This window comes from Aplidium turbinatum, chromosome 3, assembly GCF_918807975.1.
Source record: "Aplidium turbinatum chromosome 3, kaAplTurb1.1, whole genome shotgun sequence".
Lineage (NCBI taxonomy): Eukaryota > Metazoa > Chordata > Ascidiacea > Aplousobranchia > Polyclinidae > Aplidium > Aplidium turbinatum.
In genome coordinates this window covers 37,393,706-37,417,808 of record NC_137474.1, presented here as the reverse complement: position 1 = coordinate 37,417,808, position 24,103 = coordinate 37,393,706, and the positions used below count along the sequence as shown (strand labels likewise).

At 36.4% G+C, this 24,103-nt stretch overlaps 1 protein-coding gene across 3 annotated transcripts in view; it reads right to left on the bottom strand.

The window, feature by feature from the left end:
• The window catches only part of LOC145765895 (transcription factor 7-like 2), a 41,801-nt gene extending 17,698 nt beyond the window's left edge, over positions 1–24,103 (bottom strand). For all 3 annotated transcript variants that reach the window (XM_082577560.1, XM_082577561.1, XM_082577562.1), the window contains exons 1-3: positions 23,891–24,103; positions 18,302–18,365; positions 17,664–17,782 (exon numbers count right to left, since the gene is read on the bottom strand). In XM_082577560.1, the coding sequence (XP_082433686.1) occupies positions 17,664–17,782; positions 18,302–18,365; positions 23,891–24,046 (339 nt within the window). In that variant the 5' untranslated portion in view covers positions 24,047–24,103. The remainder of the gene's footprint in view (positions 1–17,663; positions 17,783–18,301; positions 18,366–23,890) is intronic.

Genomic DNA, 24,103 nt, shown 5'->3' with positions numbered 1-24,103 from the left:
AGGATTTGTACGCTAAAAACACATTTCGCTACAAGTCTGTTTACAAACGACCTCCTGGGCCGACCTACGCACGGCCTCTTAAACAAACACGTTTCTGCTCAAAAACCGGGTCATTGACGTCGATTTAACGTCACTTTGACGTTAAAAATAAATAAAAAAACAAGTTTTTCACAAGAAAAGTCGCAGAAACGAAGAGCAACGAAATAGCCGGCAAACAGAGGGCGCTTGAAAGTGACGTAAAATCGAAAATGACAAGCCAGGGTGCCTAGCTGTCTGCAGGGCAGATACATTTGATGGCCGACAGACGTATTATGACAATTAATTGTCACTTTTTAACGAATGACTTCATTCAAAAAAATGAACGCCGCTACTTCAAAATAATGATCTTTAAATGTGATGCATCATGTAATGATCAGTTATTAAAAACTTGAAATAGATAAAGCACAGGAAAAGTGTAATCTATGTAAAGAATGGTGAAAACAATTTTTATGAATTTAAATCAAGTATTCATTCATTAGAAAGCATACAACTATGTTATTTCGAGCAATTAAAGTTAATAGTATGACAAGCACAATACGGACACTATGAACAGGCTGATGGCTTAAATTGTTTCCATGATTTTCATACGCACGTTAAGGTGCGCCAACTATTAAAATAAAAAAGACGTGTTATGGCTATTTTCAACTGAAACAGATCCGGAGTTGTTCAATTTTGCATAGTTTTCCCAAAGAACCATAAAAGCTAACGCGTTCGCCATCCAATCAATCACGCGTTTAAAAATCACTGGATTCAGCATTTTACGTTTTCTTTTGTTTTTCTTCCTGTCTACTTAAACGAGGTACAAACCTTGTATTGAAATGTCTGTTTATGTAACAAAGTTTGTTAGCAACTTGATTGGCAATCGAGCCTGTCTCCGAACCATTTACAAAGATAACAATACCAACAACCTGGTAGCAAAATCCGTCTTTTTTACATTGACTCAACGTGTGTAAGCATTGAATCAATGCATAAAAGACAGGCTTTAGTAATCTGGAATGGTACACCATCGGGCAGACCAGTTCACAAGCAACACATCGCATCCTCTTCATGTAGCACATTTTAACCATTTGATGTAATTTTCAAGAAAAACAATTGATTTGCAAAGAGCAAAAACGCGTGACAACATACGCGATTTGATCAATGGACTCTTCTATCTTTTGTTACCCTTCTTTATGATATGCTAATTCATTTTCACTTGGGAATGAAAACGAATGAAGTCATACCGTTCGACATGCATGCTGCTATTTGTTTTATAATTGCATTTTTATGGTTTTGCTTAATCGCATGTAATCTGTTTGTTTGTTGAAACGGTCAATTTCACAAACTTGAAAAACATTTAAAAAGCGCCCCACAAAGAACATTTGTAAATTTTGGATGAATCTATCTTGACGTGATGAAATGTCGAAACGATGTAAAACTTGTCTACTTTGGTGACGAGGACGTTTAGAATGGTTACAACGCAGAAAGATAGCCAAGATACGGTTGAGTGATTGTGGCAGAGATTTCACGCATGACTGATTGCTTAGAGCACTCAGTTTTGATTGATTGACTTTTGGTCTTCCTTGGAAAAATGGCTGCATGCCGTGCACAACCCAGCCAGCAAGTCTCTCACATTGATTCGACGTCTGCAGACGTCCACGACAGATTTGTCGGCTAGATTTTGTTTCTCTCAAGAGACAAGGGAAGGGAAATAAACTTAATGACAAACAAACAAGTTTTCTATTGAAAGTGGGCAGTCACTCGGCTTGCGTGGCATTAGATTTTGCCCGCCTCAAGTGTCTCGTATTGTAACCTGATATCGGCACTAACATTTCTTAAGGCGATCTGGTAACCCCAGCCCGGACAACAAACAAAGAAAATCAAAGACGACAAAGCTTGCCATGTGAAAATTTCCCACTTCTCAATAAATCCATTTTCACAATGTTCAGCAAGGCTACAACTCCCAAGCCATCGAATTAGTTATATCTTCCATTGATTCAACGTCCGTTGAGGTTAAGACAATGAAAAAAAGACTGATTGACTGGCTGAGTCTATCAATCCTCACCAACTGAAGTTCCAATGACAGCCGGCCAAAATAGGGAGTTTTGTTAATAGTGCGTTGTGTTCAATTAAATAATTTTAAATGAAGTGAGTTAAGCAAAGTACCATTATTGGGCAAACACTCTAAAGTCTAAATCGATGAGTCTTTTGCCCCAATGAAAATTCAATGTAAATTTTCCACAATTTACAGATAAAACCACACATTACAACATCCCAAATAACTAAGATTACACAACGCTGAATATAGAAATTGACAAGTTTAGTGGTTAAATGAAGTCACCATTCAAAATATAATCCGGACATATTCACTGAGAAAAAACACAATATAACAATGACGTGAATAATGGTTGTTTTGATGCAAAAAAAATTATACCAACTATTGAAAATTAGTTCACCAAAAAAAGTTGAAAAAAATTCTAAATTCAATATAAATGAGCAGCAAGCGACCACTGCACGCAGATACAACGTTTTACAACGTTGGTCTACTATTCCTTTCACCAAGACGCCTATACTCACCTGTTTGCTCGGGTGAGTCATTTATCTCAAGAGTCACGGGCAATGCGATACTTGGCAAATACAAACAAGCACGCCATTAGAGCTGAAACGCCACAGATTCGCAACTGTCAGAGGCCAACGAGATATGTGTAAGACGACAGTTCTTGTATTTGGCAAACAATCACACTATTTGCTCGCCATTGATATATGAAACAAATCGCTTAACTGGCCTAACTGCAACTCAATGATTGACACTTGCAATGCTACACAAAAACACATGATATGACAACATGTGCTAGATGGATCGAATTTGTGATTCAACTGCCGGATAATTTCGCAAGATGTTATTCGGTTGAAAACAAGATAAATAATATGTTCATCACAATATCTGTTATGATTAGTCAAAATCTGGGAGGTGTGAGCAAATATTCTTCCGTTACGCTTTAGCGTATTTTAGATTTTGATAAGATAAGGAAAAAGGAGCTTTATGGTAGTGAACACTTTATCAATAATTAATGTAAGCATCCGATGATGATTTTAATTACTTGTTACGTTTAATCGTTCGGTTGCTTCTTAATTCATTTTTTAAAGATGCAAAAAAATCCTCAATAACATTGAGACACCGAAATAGAGGTTAGGAGACATCAGTGCCTATTTTACCACATCTTTTAAGTTTCGCTTCAGAGAGCTTCCTCCATGTTGTAACTGGTTAAAACCAGGAAAGGACATTGAAGCAGATCAAAAGATACTGTCTAGCTTTACTCAAATGTCATGCATTAACAGAAACACGAGTTTGTAAAGCTAGGCTGCTTTTTAGTGACTTTCGCTTGTTTCGATTTTCTGTGTTCGAGTACCCGACAAAAAAGATTAAATTAGGAAAAGTATTATATACTAAATACTTCTACTGAAATCCTAAGACATACGTACGTAGCCTACAACTTATAAAACCTTCCAAAACACCATTGCATTAGCTAACATATATTCAACATTTCGCAATTTACTTTTACGATAAAAAATCCAGGGGTTTACGACAATGCTACGTCATTACGCAAATTTTACGCGCTGCGAGACCAAAACTAAAAAACATTTCTCACAACTTTGAACGAATGAGAATTACTCCGGTCAGTGAATCAGGCGTTAAAATTAATTCAACTTCTGTGCATGTTGAATGTAAAAAAAGACTAATTTGCTGGTTGGCACATTGCGCGGTTGAAAGACAAAATGGATGATGTAGAAGAGATAAACTACACTATTTAATCATAAAAATGTTCATCGCCTTTCTCGATAGCTGCACCCTACAACTGTCATGGATGGAAGCATTATAGCCGTGTTTTGACTTCTAATTATTTGAAAATGCATAGAAAGAGCAGAAAAAAAGTGAAATATTTCAAGCGGATGTTGAACTTTCTACGGAGATGGAAAAAATGTTTAGCTCTTAGCGCGGGGAAATACTTTTCTGATAAATCGTTTGTTTCGCCTGTCTGAAAGGTGTTTGTTTTCAAATTGACAAGGGGGCGAAAAACTAGAATTTTGTGAACATTTGTAAAATAAAACTGATCTTGATTAGACAGTAAGTCAACCATTTCCCAACTAGCGTTTTGTGAAAGGCTGAAAAGTGGTTTTCTGTCTTCACAAAGTATCATCTTTCAATGAGTTAATTTGTAGACCATGCCTGAGAGAAATTAGTTGTCAAGAACAAAAAATAAGGGATTTTCCCACGCACAAAAGAGAACTTCGACTCTTGCATTTCACAACAATTAGTGTAGGTTCATCAAAGCAACTGCTAAGAGAGAATTGACAATATCAAACCACTTGCTGAGGGAGAATTGACAAATTTGTTTCTAATCAGCGAAAGCAAGTATAACAAAAAAAAAGATAATTTTTTTCTAAATGGGTGGGAAGAAAGGTCAATAGCACGAGACAATGAAAATTGAATTTGTTCAGATCGGAGGAAGAGAAAGATTTATTCTGTCTTGCTATGTCAATACTGTAGAGGTCAACAGCCTCAACGCCACGTTGAAGAATTGCTGCCAGGGCTGTTTGAAACAAAATATTCCGCAATATTTCGTTTCGAGTTGAAAGTAATTTCGTTTCGTTACAAATTCGAAACGAAACGATTGTTTGATAATACACAACCACACGAAAGATATCGTTTAGACACAAAATTAATTGCTGTGATTGTGCTTCATTTCGAAAAAGTCGAAACTCAAATGATTGCATTTTCCGACCTAATGTCGACTCACCCTGAAAACAGTGTGCAACAAAGCTGAAATCATTGCCAATCAACCACTGACCTTTCAACATAGCTGAGAAGTGATAATTACCGGCAATTAATCAGACTTGAATAAACTGCATAGATTAGATACAAAGCCCACGCGAAGATATTTTTTTATCAAACGATAAGCGCTCGCTTCAGACCCCATATTGTAGATAAGACGGAAAAACTTGAATGGCAATGTTTGGACACCAAAAAAAACAAGATTACTTGTTTTACATTTTTTCAACGTTTAGCGATGTTATAGAGAGAAGTAAATTTGTTGTGGAGGACTTATACTCTTTTTTTTTCAGTGCAGAAATCGCTCATTTTCGCAAAAAGTTGTGATACTAATCTTCTTTCGACATAAAATCAACGTCTGCTGGCATTGGTCTTTCACCACGCCGTTAAACTGTCATCCACCAAAATAAACATGCTGAAAATAATGTCTTTGAACGAACATGAAAATAATACGTGGAGAAAACAAAGTGACCAAGTCCATCTATAAAATTCAAGCAAAAACGTTATTTACACCTCAGACCTCACATACAATTATGTAGTAGAGGTTTGGCAACAACAACTTCCTCAGTAAACAATTTAAATCATATCGCCTTGGTATCGTTTCGAGAACCACCAGTGGCCACGCCAAATAAGTCTTGGATAGTTTTGCAAATGTCTTGTCGGAGACTAAAAATGCCTTGTAAGAAGTTGACGACACGTGGTAGATTTTTATCGCCTATTAAACAATAACAATCCCATTGAAAGCAGAGCTGATACGGTCAGACAATCGTCAATAAAATAAACAAACAAATGTAGAACCAACTCATTGTTGAAGAAAAAGATTCATTAATCAAGCTAAAAATCGTTTCCGATTGGCTACATAGTGACTATCCAAACGGCAAATCAACCATTTTTTACATGATTCAACGTCTGCAGATGTTGAATCTATGTAGAGAAACGGCTGATTTGCTGTCTGAGACGTAGTTTAATCGGAATGGGTTTCTAAAATATTTGTGAAAAACAAGTAAATCAAATCCGACTGAGAAATAAAACACAAACAGTAGGGACTCGCATTGTTAAAAACATTAAATGTAGCTATTTAAAACTAGAAACTTACGGCGTCAATGATTTTGAAACTACGCTAAGTAAGCATCTTGCAAATAGTAAATAAAATATTAATTTTTTTCTTCATATTTTAATCACAGCAACGTGGTCAATGTTTTCACCACAAAATTTTATGATGACAATAAAATATTACAGTGTTGTGTTTGGGCTTTTGTAATTGACTAATGAAGTCTATGTGGCAGACAGGGTAACTTTAATGAACACACTTTAAAGTGAGAATCATAAAATATATGCCTTTCCATTGCTTACAGATAAAAGTCAACATATAATAACGTGTCATCGGTATAAGTTCAAAACTAAAAATGTGAACTTTGAACTACTGACACAGGCAGGACATCTATCTAACTATGGTCAGTATTTTCTTGCGGATGTTCGGATACAAGCATGGTAGTTTTAAATTTATTTTCTTTAAATGATTTTCCTACACATTCATGAAACTTCATTTAAAGACGGGTGAATACCTCATAAAGTAGGATCATAAAACCTGTCGATCAAAGCAGTGTGTGGCGTTCAGAGGTGTTTTACCTTCTCATTCGTAATTCCGTTTGTGTTCTAAGCCGATTAAGTTTTTTTTTTCTGACGATACACTGCACGCAATTGTTTTAACTAGAAAACAACGCAGGGAAACTGAACGGATTCTGGATAGTTCGGTTGTTGCCTTCTCCGACTGATCACACTCGTTGTTTGTTATCACTTTGAGACCGAAATTTAATCCAATGCTCAAGTAGCCTTTTTTTTGAAAATTACAACAAACGACAGTTGTCCATTGTTTAATACCGAGCAGTTGAAGCAAAAGTAAGGAGTTCATGTAATCAGCAAATGTAGACCGTCCAGCTAACAAAAATCTCTTTTTCATGTGGATTCCTCATCCTTATCCATTTTTCATGTGAACTAAACCTTAATTTTAAATTTATATCGCCATGCGTGTCTTGGAAATAACTGAAGTAAGTTTCATGATGCCATTTTGCGGTTGGAGTGCCATGCTAATATTATTATTATTGATCTTTCTTTTAAATGAGACATTCCGATATTCAAGTTTCTTAGAAGTCAATGAAAAGATCATTATGTGTGGTATTGAACGATCGTTATCCGAACGAGATTCAATTTCAAATTAGGTTCTGAAACGTCGAATCAGTGCGCTGATGTTTTTGTTTAAACCACGCGTGTTAATGAATGGATTTTCATATCGTAAACCAAGGTTTCCACAAAATACAAAACAATCCACGGCGGTTGACTGAGTTTTAGGAGTCCTTGAGAATCCTTGATTTATTCGGTGCTTTTTGCACGAGGTTAGCTCTTTCGTATTTGAGTGAAATAATAGTTGCTCAAGCCAAATCCGCTCTTACTACACTGATTTGAAGGCAGCAGTGACAGAACTCTCCACCATTTACAAATCCATTTAATTGAAACATAATCATAACATTGTCCTACAAGTATACTTACATGTTACATGTTTACAAGTTATACATGGTATACCATGATTCTAAAAAAGAAAGCTGCTCATCTCACATCAATTTTTTTAATTAATAACAAAAGTATGAAAAGTGATGGAGCAGGAACTAACGTCTCTTAACCTCTGTTCCGGTTTCTCGATGTCATTGAGAATGAAAAGTTACAGAAGGATCTTTCATTTAGGAAGCAACCGAATGATTAAACAAGTAACAAGTAAATAAAGTCAGCCAGATTCGGAAACTTGTATAACTTATTGGCAAAGCTATCGCCACCGTAAAGATAAATTCTTAAATATGTTATTCAAATGAGAACTTTAAAAATATTAAAGCTGTGATCTTTGGGATAACGCACAAACCATCAGCAAGATACTGAAAACCTACGAGGTAAATGTTTCTCATTTGTAGAAAAATATATTTTTACCAAAAAGCACAAATATACAAAAAAAAGTTGGAAAAAAATGAAACACAGCGTAGGTTGCTTCCCAAGCTATGGCAGCCATCATAATCTATTCTTGATTGCGCAGAGCGGTGGCTTTTTAAGCCGTTTTGTGGCCACTAATACGGAAGCAACGATTAATTACTGGCCTAAAGCAAGATTTGACGAGTAAAAGCAAAACAATTTTGGATGGAACCAGAATAATCCGGTTCACTCATTCCTCGGCTACAAAACGCGGGCTTGGTGGAAGACCAAGATTCGGTTCAAACTGAACAAAAGTCGCAAGCACGTTTCAAAGTGAATTCAAATGAGATATTTTACTGATTTTGCAGTTGAAATCATACATCAACGATAACTTCACCAGCAAGCTTTGTAATGAAACATATTAAGAACTTTTCATAGCTTTAATCACAGTTTTACTTTGTAAATTTTGATGAAATTTGTTAGGGTACAACAGCATTTCTTACATTAGTTCATCACGTTAAGACCTTGAGCAAGTTGTTTTATCGAATAATCGCTTTGGGGCCCCAGACAAGAACTGTTTACAATCAATGGTTACACAAAATTGAGATAAGATCTTTAGCTGATGACTCTTGCACGGCGAAGAAGCCAATTTAAATCTGGCGAAAACCAGGCGATTTCACGGTCATCAGTGCAATATGTGTGGCCTTGTAACAAAACAGCGTGGCACATTTAGCTGTTTTTGCGTCATTTTGACGATGCTTGATGTTACGTCGATGCAAGTCAGAAAATTCGGCGACAAACATTTTTTGAGGTGAATTACGGACAAAAAACAGCTAGTGGTCAGCTTGACAAAGCCGCCATATCGTTTGCTGAGCCTCTACTCTACACCACGGCATGATCATTTTGATAACAATTAGAATGCAATCCGAGAATCAACTCCAGGAAATGTATCTTAAAATTGAAAGAGTAACTGTTTAAGCGGTAAAGCAGACGCTGATATCTCTTAATTTCCTGTTTTTTCGATGTTATTCAGGATAAAAAGTGATACAAGGGTCCTTCATTTAGGATGCAACCGAATGATTAAACATAACAAGTAAATAAAATCAGCCAGGTTCAAAAACTTGTACAATTGAGTGATAAAGCTTTCGCAATAAATTCAATAAGCTTTATCAATAACTAATAATATTTTTTTTTTTTTTTTTTTTTCAACCTTGAGAAAGTTCTCGAACCTGGCTGATTTTATTAACTTGCAATTGTTTAAGCCTACAAGTTGTTGGGATTGTGGCAACAAAAAGAAACAAACAAACATTCGGCATCTGAGGATCAGAAAAATACATCTGTTTGCCCAGGAATGTGAAAATCATTTTTCCTTCTAAACAGCAAAATCCGTCATTTTTACACTGCTTCCACATATGCAGATGTTGAATCAATGTAAAAATGACCAAGATTACTGCCTGGGTTCAAACTCAAACACGATGAGTTTTTAGGTTTTGTGAGCTTTAAGAATCACAAACAAACTGAAACATTTTAACAATTCTATGTTAAGACGACCAAACATATCGTTAAAACACCATGCGAAAACAAACCTTGCTGTAACAGCAACGGTATTAAAGTTTTACGAGATTACAAGTTTTGATACCTCGCTTACTGAGTTGGTTTCAAGCTATATGTGTATTTCAAAGCAAAGCTATGCAAAACATTAACTTTCAATTGAAATATGTCGCATGTTGCGTCGATTAGATTTTAACTAACGTTAAATCACAAGAAAAACCTTGGAATGCTTCCAGACAAGCCACAAAACCATCGGAAATGAAAACCATATCCTGTGGGAGTCCAGTCGGTTTATGGATAATTTCGTGAAGAAAAATCACGCATAAACTTCATTGTTCGAAAGTCTCGCGTGCTTGTTAAAGCGATCGATATCACTTCGAGTGTTGACGTAGGGCGGACAAATATTAATTTGAACCTTGTGGTTCATCGAGACGTAAAAAAACACCAGGTGGAGAAGGGAGTTCTTTTTTCGTCAGTGTAATGGTGTTGAACGTCGTTTTGAGGCAAGGTGCCAGTTGCCGCCATGCCGATGTGTTGAAAATGTCGTTTTATTAACACAATGATGACAACGAAAGAAATTGAGTCACTGTAAAATTTGTCAAAACTGTTGCGAAACTAACGTCACTCTAACATATCACGGAGTCGACTGAAGAAAAAGTAAAACAAACACGTTGGTGTGTGGGATTTCTTCAAGCCTCATCTAAGGGTCTTTGAAGCATGTAATAATTAACAACGTGAGCGGAAAATATTGCTCAAAATTCAACTCCACACCGCACGAACACATCAATGTTGTCGAGTGTAATTTAGCACTCAACAACAGCTTGAAGTGCTCAGTTAACAACGCAAGATAAGACCTTCAAAAAGCATCTGCGCAAAAACTTACTGCGCAATATCTGCGAGTTAATTATTACTAGTCGGCTTGGTGAGACAGCTAACAATGAGGTATTTTATCTGGTCTGAATATCTTCAAAAACCTGAGAAATTTCTGAGCAAAGCGACGTGGAAGGTTGTGGTTAAACTCGTTAGACGGATGCAACGATTAAAGTTTGCCCATTTTTCATCACTTGAACGTCGCCAGACGTGAAATGTAACTTTAGTTCACAAAAGACTTTTACATTCTGTGATGGAAGCAAAGTGACTGGACACGGTGGCTGTTCAAAGCAAGATAGTGTTAGGCTACGCCAAAACAAGAGAAGTTTTGCTGGAAGTTTAACTTTAAAGCAAACCTGGTATACACATGACTAAATATATGCCAAGAAATTCACAAATACTCGATTTCTAATGCGACCAGATTTAAAAATAATATGATGTTTTCAAGATTCATGTTCACGCAACTTTTCCCAATATGTGTGTCATCTGCTAAAAATATGACCTGCTACCCAAGCACTTAACAAGCAATACAAATTCCTGACGTCACGTAGAGCCAAGATCCTTCAATTGCTGAATACCACAAAGGTGTTTTCTCTTCACCAAAACAGTGCGAAGAACATAAACGCTACTCTACGTTTATGTGACATAAAGAAACATATCATACGATTCTTTTTTTCGAGCTTAAACACCTAGCCAATGTATGACTACCAAATTGTATGTGGATTTTGCAAAATGTCATTCACAATAGAGTGGCATTGAAGCGTAAAAGACCCAAGAGAAAAAAATAAGAACAGCCTTTGTACCGTGAAAGAGTCGTCTTTAGAGCATAGACGCTAGAGCGTATTGGCTTGTACCCACACAAAAGAAGCAGCATATTGTGTGGGGGATTACGCAGTGGCATCATTTATCAAAAGTAATGGCTCAGAGATGAATATTGATGATCACTAAACACTTAACATTTTTCTTCTCCAAGCATACGAAACGTGAGGTTTACTTCGGTATGGAAGCACTGGCCTCAGTCTTTCCAGCCAAGTTGTTCGTTGAAGTCTGTGTCAACCTTTTGTTGCTGTATTGTTGGCCCAAGCGACTTTAAGTGACAAAACGTGTGCCAGTTGACAATAAGCTCTTCGTATATGGACATCTGTAGGCATTGAATCCATAAAAAAGAGTTAGCAGAGTTGAGTTGATATTTACTGAAATCCTATTATTGAAAAGTCATTCTTTTAGATATAAGAATTTTACAGTTGAACCAAACCACAAGTGTACAATTTTCAAGACGATATCGACTTGCTAAGCTGTCTTGATCACCCAAAGCCAAAATAATAGCTGGTGAAAATCAGCGTAATGAAAAGAAAGCTGCAATTTAAACTCGACGTTTTAACACTTTGTATTACCACAGCTGAGAATGAAAAATAAATAGTTACTTGCGCATAGTAAAAAAAGTATGTTGCAACATAAATTCAATTATGAAACATTGTCAACAACGAAAATTTTTAAGGATATTGGATACAACCACTAAATGATACACAAAGATTACCGGTTTTCTGTTTCCCTGTGTCTTTCGCATAAATAAGACTAAGATCTGCCAAAAAGCCTGATAAGACGTTTGAGATTGAGCACGGGGTGGTATGACAAGTCAGCAAGCAAATCAGTCTTTCTTACATTATGCAGATGTTGATTCAATGTGAAAAAGAATTGATTTTCTGACTGGGTGCGCAAGCATAATGATGACAAATGACTTGTTGTGAGGATTGTGTGAAATGACTGCTGACTAAAACAAACGCTTTCAAAAGGCCCAGCACTCCAGCAGTGGCTGTTGCAACTGTAACAGCTATTCGTCGTCTCACGTTGTGTGCCTTGGGAATCAAAACCGTGCCAAGGGTCCTCGAGCGAGCCTCATAATGAAGAGTCCTCTATTGCAGCATACTTAGATGCTTTCAAGAGGCGCAGAGAAGATCGTTCGGCTGGTTTCGAGAGTTTCCGCAAATTGAAATTAATGTGAGTCAAGAGCCACTTGCAAGGAAAAACTATGTTTTGGGGGACTTGCTTGTCAACGGGTAAATAGCTCTTTGATACGACGTTTACAAGCGAAAAAAATACGAGTTTTTTGTGCAAACAAGTGTTTGTTGTCACATCTCAAAGAAAAAAAAAATTTCTTTGGTAAATTCAAAATATTAGATCAACAATTATTTCTTCAATTAATGTCAAAAAAATACCAGCTTAACAGCTGTTGGTTACCAGTGCGTGTTTGCACTTACATTAAAAAAAATGGTAAAGCTTTTGAAATATTGAAAACGTGGCGAATATATATCTCTTCGGTAAAAACTAGTAAACTACTTTTACTTACAGGGACCCCTTGGGCATACAATCTTCAAAGCAAAACATGCAACATCATCCTATCAACAAGACATTTTAACAAATTCAATAGTTCGTCAGCGGGCTATTGTTTAATTTCATTAGCCAAGTAACCAATTTCTTAGTGCGACATACCATTCCAGTCAGCAAATCAGTCACCTTCCCAGGAAGCAACTCTTTTTACATTGATTCAACATTTGCAGACGTTGAATCAGCGTAAAAAAACTGATTTTTCTGGCTATTTTTAATAATCCAACGTCTGCTTCCAGTATGGCAACCACAGCACGCGCCATTAAAATTAAACAAATTAGGTCTGAATTTAGGTGATAGTGACATTGTCGCATGATGTCACTGGCATTGAATAACTGCCTGCTACCCCCATTATCGTTTATATAAAGATTTGAACGTGAAGTTATTCGGCGAGAAGTTGGGGTCGCAAATAGGAAAAGACGGGCGACTAAAAACCACGCATTCTATAAGCTCAAAAAAAATCTTTTGTCAGGAAGTTTTTTTTTTCTTTACTTTTCTTCAAAGACGATAGTATGTATAGAATTTTGATTCGGAGTTGTGCTCTACAAACACGTACAAATCAGCATAAGGAAAACCAGTTTTGATCAAGCATACGCAACGTGAATTAACTTTTAATTGATTTTGAAATACGTATTCGCTTTTGCCAAACAGATATTTCCAAATTCCATGTGAAGTGTTGAAATTTGGGAGTGACAAAAAACCCTATCTCCGAGCGGAATTCGACAAATTCTGCCGGCATCGTGAAGTCGACTCAGAAAACAAGAGCACGTGTCAACCAGCAGCTCAAATTTACTGAGCACTTTGAAACAATTAATAAACAAAGATAGGACTCGGTTTAAAGAAGCCTTCGTTGGTCAATGACTCACAAGAGTGAACGGAAACCTTGGTCTGAGACGATAGGCCGCCTGATTGACACGGTAACTTGCCAGATGACAGGACAACAAGGCTAATTCGGCACGATAAGCTCACAATTACCTACATTGTTGTCAAACAAGGAATTATGACCGGTACTCGATGTAAAGTCACTGTACCTACTTTAATCGCTTTGTTTAGGTTTCAGCACAGAATATAAATATAAATTTTATTGAGTGGTTTTACCTTGTTCACTCACAGTATCAGCTTTGTCACAAAACTCGTTAGAACGATAAAAAAGATATAGGACTGTTCGCCAGACGTTTGAACCAATATCGTTGGAACGACATTGAAAGAAAATGAAGCGAGAACTGAGATAAAATGTTCGTATTAAGAAAAAAAAACTTTTCAACATCAGATTATTTCAAAATTCATATCAGGTGGTAAAACTAAATCCCCTTAAAGACTAAATCATGCCTTCCCGAATGATAATAGGTAGTTTGAATCTGCACTTAAACAGTGGCCTCATTCAAATGATCCAGGTTCATTGCTACGTATCACAACACACAGGCAAGTTAGATAGTCAGTAAACTGTTTTTGAGAAAATAAAGGCCAGCTATGATAACATTGGACGCTTTCCGGTCTGGTCGTGTTGGGCCGAGTCGAGAAATTGGCTCGTAAGCAACTGGAAATGTTGTGTAGTTCGTAATCATATCATAAGCCCAAACTAACGGGCTTTCGTCGTACAATATTTACTCGTGGTGTGCGAGAGCCTTAGTCAATTATTGACAACAATGCATATCCATCGTCAACAAATCGGTCAATTTTGTGTTGTTCTAACGTTTCAAAACGTTGCGCTGACGCAAAAATCACTCAACTTGATAAAGTTGCCCATCGGGTGCCCACATCTCACTAAGACAATACAAAATGAGCTCAAAAACAATGATACTCCACAAATGTATAGAGAAGATAAGTATCGTTAATCAAATCCAGTCGTAGCAAACGTTTCGTGGCTTTTCACGCAAATTTGACAATTTTTTCAAACATGGCTGACGTCATAACCTCGCAATGGCGCTTCCTGCCACAAGATTTCAAAAGTCCAGTTCAAACAGATATTTAACAATCTAATTAAAGTTTCACTTCACATCCGATGGGCCGAAATAACATTCTGGAAAACATCTCAAACATGTTAATAAGCGGTTGAATTTGACCAAGACGCGTGACGCAACCGCTCTCCAATGGAAAAGGCTGGTCCATCGAACAACAGCAGTAATATGAATATTAGCTACAAGTAGAAAAAGAGATGAAAAACGTAACTGTCAGTCATTGAACTTGTTATATCAACCACATGGAGTGAAAAAAAAAAGTCAGCTCAGACAAGCTAGCAACATTGATGCCTATTACATTGACTTAATGTCTGCAGACGTTGAAGGAATGAGAAAGGGGTCAATTGGAAGAGGTGGAAAAATCACAGCGATGGCTGCCCTCAAAAGGATCGTTGGGCCGCCCATAGTACATAAAAGCACTTGATTTCAAACTGTTATTATACAAGAAAGGTTTGATCTTCTTTGGTTGTCAGATCCAATAGCTTGTATTGTTTGCGAACAATCGCCTTTAAGTGCCTCCCAAAACAGATAAATCTCTTTCGCCAGGTAACTGTACACGCGAAGACGAAACGTAATGTCTAAATGAGTGCAGCCTATTCTCAGCACAAAACCACCTTGCTCGCTCCGAGTAGGGTCGGATTACCAAAGAGACGGTCATGTTACTCTTTCGAAGGTTAAGAGTTTTACTTGCTTTGAGAAAATTTACGTGAAGATAACCTTAGCCAGTTGCATATCAAAATCTGAAGAGATACATTGTTGTGGCACCAAAAACTGTAAAGGCGGTATGACAGGAATCATTTTCCGTTTCAACTTTTCTCAATCACCACACTCAACATAAGCTAAATTACTTCTGTGCAGTGCAGCCAGTGACAATAAATAAGTTCATTTTCAACATTCAATCAATTGCATTCATGAATGGATTGAAACTGGTTATTATATCCCAGTTTGCAAACTACACCCTGTTTACAACTTTATACTCATTCAAAGTCTGCAAACAATACTTTGTGCTGTTCTGGTGAGTTCAAACATTCAAGTGAAAACCGGGTTCTTAAAAATTTCATTTTTCGCCATCAAGGCAACAATGGTGCAAAATGCTCCTGCTGCAGTATGCGGATATATCAACACCCCAATGAAGGCACGAAAGGTCTCAAAAAGACGCAAAAGTTAAAACATAATCAACAGATGTTTGAGTGGTAACAAAAAAGAGCATGCTTGTTTCTAGCTAAGATGCAAAGCAACAGCAGCAAAGGACGATTGACTCAACCAAATGTAATGATACCGTAGGTAATTACTGAAACTCCAAAGATATCATTTAAATCACATCAATACCTCACACGAGTGTGCAGACCGTCATTATTAGTAATGATTACTAACTACATAATTATAAGACTGCCCTTGGCAGGCTTACCCTGAGACCATTTTTCACACGTAACAATGGTAACATTAATGAATGATCATCATGCTTACTTGACATTTTCTACTACTTGAGCACAATTTCAGCAACAAAATAGTGTGTTAGTGCCTTTAATTAAGCAACACTCTCCAGCGAACAATACACAAAAGAGGCGGGGAAACTTTTCGATTGAGGTCATGAGAAGGATACGGCATGCAACCAAGACAGCAAATCAGTCGGTTTTTGCATTGATTCAACGTCTGTATGGGCTGACTTGTAATATGCTTGAATAGCTTAAAACAAACACTTCCAAAAATTTTGGCCTAAGCTGTCTTTAGCGTACACCAATAGCAAGTGAGCTACTATGTCACGTTTGTTCTTTTTAGCATCTTTCTAGTAAAAGCAGAAAAAGCGTCACTAGAACTACCTGCAAACAGACTGAACACGAATGGATAAACACAATAAAATAGTGAAGAAAAGTAACTACAAAGCTAGGAAAAGGCATTTTTTATTGATTAGCAACTTTTGTTAGGCAAACAGCAACGTACAACATCCCAAAACGTCATTGTGCAATCGAAACTTATTCGAAATCGCCTAGTTTGACGGATTATGCGTTCATACTTGCTGGTAACTGAAGGCGATTAAGATCAGATTTGGACAACAATTTGACCACTCCAAAAGCACATTATTTTACTGCTTGAGACCACTCCAAAAACACATTACTGCTTGAGACATTGTTAAAAGACATCTAAACAACGTTACGTTAGATTAACAACAACTGAATCGGGTGGTGCAAGCGAATGAATGAATCCTCTATCACTGAAGTCGGTTTCAGAAAGATCGCTCGTTTTTCCCACAATGGCTTGATAATGACCAGAGGCCGGAGAGAGGTGCGACCCAGCGAGCAAAAGTTGCGTTTTGTTTGCACCTTTTTCGTCTAGCGACATTTAAACGATGCAAAAAAGGGCAACTTTTGCTTGTTTGGAAAGGGTTGCACAGGGACACCAAAAAGAAACTGTCGTTTCCAGAGCTAAACTGACGGAAACATTCTGTTAATTCATGTCAGTCAAATCGCAGACGATTAAGACGGATCAAGTAGATTTGGGAGGCGCCAAGCGGAGAGCCTTGGTATATTTATTAAGTGTTATCGTTAGAAGATGCACTAGTTTGACAGGGCAATTAGTAAAACCAACACAATCTGAAAAGATGGAAGCCTTGTTCTCTTTGGTCGCACTCAAATGGTTTATTACATTTAGCTCTGATTAGTGTGAAAAAACAGATTTGTTTCTGTCCAAATTATTTTTTGCAACAATAACTTTTGTCAAATATATTACCACTCCCCAACAAACACGAGATCAACTACTCAATTAAAAACACAGAACGCAGAGACGTGATCAACTGAGCACAAAGGGTCGCGAGATATTGCCGCCATTTTGTTACTAAGCTTTCGCAGTAGTGAAATTCCAAGTTGTGTTGGCAGGACATCGACTGGTGTAACACAGTTAAATAAATTCAGATTCAAGTCAATATTTTACAGTGTTAGTTGCATTCAGTAACTTTCAGCTGTCCATGCCATGGTAGCGGCAATAAAATTAACGAGTAAATAAAAAGTTTTCCAACACACCAAAATGTTTGGACAGAAAAGCAATCTCAATGGCACAGATCTCCCATTGTTCGTGGACAAATAGAAAAGTTTACTTACCGAAGGTGGAAGAAAACTATTAGGGAAGATAGGACGACTCAGGCCAGAAACTATGGATCCAATGTCTTGCTGAGGGTATGGGAAATTTGGCAGCAAGCTTCCCATTTCCTTTTGATGGTCTTAAAACAAAGTTGCTATTAAATTTGTGTATCAACTTACTTGTAAACAATGCACAAACGTACTACAGAAAAACAAAGTCATACAAAGCATTTTATTTTTCTATTACCGTGTCAGAGCCAAAAAAGATAGTGTTAGTCTAAGTCACCATATTAACATTATAAAAGAACGGGAAAAGGTGGCAAAACTATGCAAGACAAATAACTACTTGGGTAGTAAAGCACATGTCTATAGCGAGAACATCCAAAAAACCTAACATCAAAAATAAACAGAAACAAAAAGGAATAAATAATAAAAAAATAGAACGGATGATGATTTTGTGGTTTAAATGTCAAAAAGTGATTTTTAGCCAGTTCTAACGTTGCTATAGAGTCGTCAACTCGTCATGATGAAATGGAGACAGAAAACTGGGGATAAAAGTGACACACTTCATTTAGCAATCATATATGTAGGGTACTAGCAGTTATCATTCTTGCTCATGTCATTTGAAACCATTAAACGCATTGATATAATAAGCTAACCCCGTTCCATGCCATCCTTGCTTCTGTGGCCTCTTTCTTCATTTCTGTGTGAATTGCCTTTGTTCTAGATAAAAACATACAAAGGGTCATGTGTCAATCAAAGGCAACCCTAAAAATAAGTCTGACGTAGAGTTGGTGGCACAGACGACACCATTATCGGGCATCGGAGAGAATAATGTAATTATGATAGAATGCGAAGTACAAGCAGAGTGTTGATGAGGGGTTGGATACAACATTAAGTGATGTCGGCAAGCCAACTTGCCAATAAACAAAAACATTTCTCCCCTCCAAATAAGCAACATGCCATCTCTTTTCCAATATAGCTGCAATAATTTGAAATCAAAGTTACAAATAACCAAGTTGTGAAAAATAATAATTTATTCAACATAAAGAAACATTGATAAAACGTCGATCATGAACGCAAGGGTGCAAAGCTCCATCTGTGCTGAGGCCGCTGTCAATCAACTGCCTAATATGAGATGATGAACTCATAAAATCCTCAAATGATGTGATATGTTTCTTCACTGATAAAGTCAATGCATACACTTAAGAAGGACAGGAAACCCACATCAATTAATGCACAGCAAATTGAAACGCGTCTCAAAGCGGCCTTCTGGGAATCATATATCTACTTTGCTGTCATATCATAAGGTTGAAAGGTGACCACTTGATTAAAAAAGATTAAACAAGATTTTAGAAATCGTTAGAAAGTTTCTCATTGGTGACTGCAAGCAAAATCGGTCAAGCTGTGTTGACATAAAATGTAAAATTGCACAAAAAACTGCAATGAAAAGCAGAGGGGATCATATTGCACTACAGTTGTACCTCAACATCACCAAGCAAATCCGACCATGCGGCTTAAAGCCACTTAAGCTGTGCCAAGCAAGGTGCAATGTCACGGTTGATTAGATCTTGAGCATGCAGTTCATGTTTGCAGTTGTTGAGCAAAACTGCCAATTGTTCCAACACAAAAAAATGTCAAAATTAAGCAAAAAAAATAGGACAAAAGGTTGTGCAATGAGGTTTACTTCACACTTCTTGTCGGCCATTAAGTTTTCATATGATTTAGTGCTGTTTTTCTAGACAGTAAACTTTGCAGTTCATTGCAAAGGGTACCTGTGATGATATGGTTGATAAACAACCATATCAACAGCACACGAGCTGGGATGAACTAGACCAAACAAATTATGTTGTCAATATGAGTAGTCCTTATTTCACAGTTTGTTTAACCCTTGCAAACTTGATACTAGAGGCATTCATGTAATGCGCCAAACATGAAATAACAATCGAAAACTTCCTTCTGCCAATCTCAGTAACCGGCCCTGCGTCAAAAGCCTCTACAAGTATGTGAAACTGCCAAGAATAACCTATCAAAGCTTTGTTAGTCTGAAGATCAAAATTCAAAACCAAACCCATAACAGTTGTTTTCTATATTTGAAGAAACACAATTTAAAAATTAAATGATTGGTTTGGATATATCTTATATGTTGTCACAGATTAAACAAGCAGGAGTGTAAGAAATCGTGTAAAACAAGTGGTTTGCAGCAAAACACAATAGCAGAAAACAATGTAATAGAATACTTGAAAAGTATTGAGGATGATACAGCTTCTTCTACAAAATGGCCTTAGGCTACATTGGACTACCAAGGATTCAGTGAAGCATGAAATGGCAGTCTTTAGTTACATTGAAGAATGATCATGATGTTTGCGCTTGTTGTGTGACAAGAGTTTTCATGTCACTTTCAACATTGTGTTTTGAGTGCATTTCACAGCATTACATAAAGCTTTTATAAATGTTATTGCCCGTAAAGCATTGTCTGGCTTAGAAAGCACATTAGACATTTAAAATAGTTATAAAATTGCAGCAATACTATTTGGCCTTGTTTTCAAGTTTTTAAACGTTTGTAACTAAATAAGCACATCAGGCTCTTGCATGGCCAAAGACAAGGCATTTACTAGGAAATGCTTTCATGGACGAAACTAAACTTCAGCAGATTGTTTTGAAATTTCACATTTATTTCGAATTCAATAAACTTGTTCAGACATTTGGCAAAAAAATCATAAAGTTTCAATGACATCAACCAAAAGGAATAAAGACACAAAACAAGCCTTAACATTTTTGAAAAATTTTAAAAAACGTATTAAAAATTCAACCAAAGAGTAAGTTTTAAAAAAAACTTTCTTCCTTAACTTAAGTGTCTGTCTAGATATCAAATTGCTGATTTGTTTAAAGTGATATGAAAACAAGGACGTATTGATAATGGAAATTATAAGTTCAAAAAGTGTTTTATAGGAAAGACCCTGTAAATCACAGCATCATGTCTTAAATGACTTGGTATTACAAGGCCAAAATTGCCTAGCAATTGAAAAAGACTGTATTCGTAAAGCGCTCAGGAAAAAAACAATGATTTGAAAACATCATAAAATCTTCAGTTGTACAATTTACCAATATTTACCAGTCCACAATTATTGAGCACCTTCATGAAGTGCTTCTTCAAGGCAAAACAATCTGATGATACCACTGAAGTATGCCATGAATGACAAACTGCTCAAATAGACACCCACACTTTTGTTTGCACAAGCCCATTGTATTGTATAGCATAGAAAACTAAAGATAGTCCCAAAAACTTTACTTCTTGTCTATCACAACTGTGGAAACTGGAAGGTATAAATAGGGGTCAAACAGCAACAGCACATCGAAGTTAATACAACTGCTGCAACTACTAAACCAAGACGATCATTTCACCATTTCCTAAGGTATATTTGTCACAAGAATCACATTGGCTAATCATGCAAGTTATATTCAAACAAAATCCTATAATACAAATAACACTCAAACAAACCTCTTTCACAACCATTCTTAAAATAACTAAGGTAAAGGTCCCATACTTGATCTAAGCATTAGGGAATGAGAAGATAAGGTCGCATTGTACTAAGCCGTTGGCACTAACGAGAGTAGATTGGCCAGTTCTTTTCTCTCGGCCACTTTTCAGCAACTACACCCACCCAACTTATCACACCCTGGGTAGAGGTGAGCTGTGTTTTTTAACAACCAGCTTGAGCCGGGAGTCGAACCAGGATTGAATTATTGGAAAGCAAGTGTATCCCACTGTCAGAAAATGACTACCACAATACAAATAATAGATAAAAAAACTTTCAAAATCCATTCTCATGAAAAAAAGCATGTAAGCTCCAATACCACACACTCCACACAGCCATGAAGTTTGCATTGATAGGTATTACACTGATAGGTAAAGCAGAAAAAAAGTCTGCAGGTATTTGCTATCCTATTTTTTTGTTTAGAATGTGGCCTACAATTAATTCTGGTAAGATGAAAAAAAACTACAGTTTTTCCAAATGTTACAAATGGCACCTGTAGCTCAGTTACTGACACAAACCAGGAAAAGCAATACATGAAAGATTGAAAGTGTTAACACAGTGAGATTAACAAGGAGATAAACAAGTGAAAACTGAAAAACTTAATTTTAATAACCAAAATGGTGGTTAAAAATGTACATGTACCTTAATGATAGTTGCAACATAAACATGACTGGCACTTTAGCAAACATTCCACCTGCTCTATCGTAACAAGAAATATTTTCTCGATTTTCCGACATTTTTCTTAAGGTTAAAAGCTGATGCTTTTATTTTCTTAAGACTAAAAGCCTTCACAATAAATAAAAAATAGTCAGCTTATGGCTCAAAAGTATGTCCACAGTAAGTAACTGTATATTTTTAAACAGGCACTGCTTTAATGGAATGTTTCAGGAAAATGGACAAACGTAACTGAACAGCAAACTTGTCAAAACAAGTCATATCTTCATCGCCAATGTGAATAACAAATGACCTTTCAATGATACCTTTTTGCGGAATGGCCTGTTTCGGTGAGTCCGATCCCTATTCGGTGATTTTTTCAATTTTTTTTTAAATTATCGGGTACCGTAGCCTAATTATCATTGCCGTTGTAGGGTTAAGGGTTAGAGGTTAGGAACTCACCGAATCGGACACACCGAATAGTAGCAGACCCACCTTTTTGATATGTACGTCATATAGTTTTCAGATAAAAGATAATCAACTTTATTGCAATTTCACTCGGCTATATATATAAAACACAGCAAGCTACAGTATATCTACAGGCCTTGCCAACATGGAAACCTGTAATATTGACTGAAGGCCAGTGTGATTTTGATTTTGAACTCTGGGCTAAATGTAGTTCTTATGTAGATCTTTGAAATAATAGTTTTGAGAATCTAAATTGCCAAAGTGTGATCAATGAATCTCAAATCACTGCAAAACTCTTAGTTTTACCTACTTTAGAAATGTTACCAGATATTTTTTAGACTTTCAACACAAGTGCCCAAATTTAGTCAAGTATTTGTGTGATAAAAATGGCTCAAAAATAGATCAAAATCACACAAAATCTACAAAAAGACAATATTTATCAATAAATATTCAGATTATCAATTTATACTACAGATTCAGACACATATCAAACTATAACAGATCGACCTCCAGTCAAATTCAAACCTCATGTGTTGACATGGCATATGGATATGTAGGGTGCCATGATAAAAAATATTTGTTTATTTTGTATTTGTAATGTGTGGGTAGAAAAGGACATGAAGACTGGGGCATGAATTATCGTATACTCAAATCAAACACACTTCTATAATTAGTAAGTGCCTGAGCCCTTGGTGTTGCACCTCTGTACAATGACCTACTACTTCAACATTACATTTTGAGATGCACAACTCCACTCCAGATGCTACACTATTATAAATTGTCCAACCTCATATTATTACTGCTGCTAAGTAAAAAAATCATAGGTAATAAAGTATTCTATTTGATTAGAAAAATCCCATCTGGTACTACATTCACTGTTGCTCTTATCTATGCTATCACGGTTAAATATAAATTCTGTGTTATGCTCCAAAAAATTTCAATAGTACTAGAATATTCTATATGGCAAAATCTTTAAAAATGCTTATTGAAACATGTACTTTAAAAACTTACTCGAGGCCTATTCACTAACTTGATAGACAGCCTACGTACTTCCCATACAAGTTACTGATTCACCAGTACTTTCTATTTAGCAATAAAGTTTAATTTTACTCAAATAAAATTTAAAAACTGACCCTATGGTAATTCAATAATTTTTAAAGAGTAAATAAGGTATAACCAACCAAGTTCACAAAACGAAAATTCTTATTCAAAGTAAGCGGATGCAAAGTCAAAAGTTATCAGGTTGGAAAAGGGCTCTAACATTTGTCTACCACTAAGACACTAACATATAAATGACACCTAAGACTACCATAAATTTACATAACAATTCTAAGTAAGAAACATGTGCAACACTTTTTAAGGTATCCACCAACAGTATTAAAATGAAAATCATGTGGGCTACTGTACAAGACTGGAACTGATTCAATTGTTGTCAAAGCCTGGTGGGGCAAGCAACTTAAACTGTACCATACCACTGTATAACTCCTAGAGAGTGCAGTCTATAAAATCTTAAAAAATTACAGAATAGGTTCATCTGCAGTACTTATCTAAATATAAAGTTCCTTCAATAATCAAATTTTCACTCACATCATACAACTGAGGAATTGGGTCTCCATCATCTTCTTCAACTAAATCTCCTTTAATGTCATTAAGGTCCTTGCTATCTTGCCAACCATCTCCGTCTTCAAGGTTATAAGTTTTAGGCTCATCATTTGCAGCCTCGTCGGGATTAAGTTGTGGCATTTTTAACTGTCATGAACAACAACTGTAAACTCTTTCCACCTTCACACGTTCATCAAA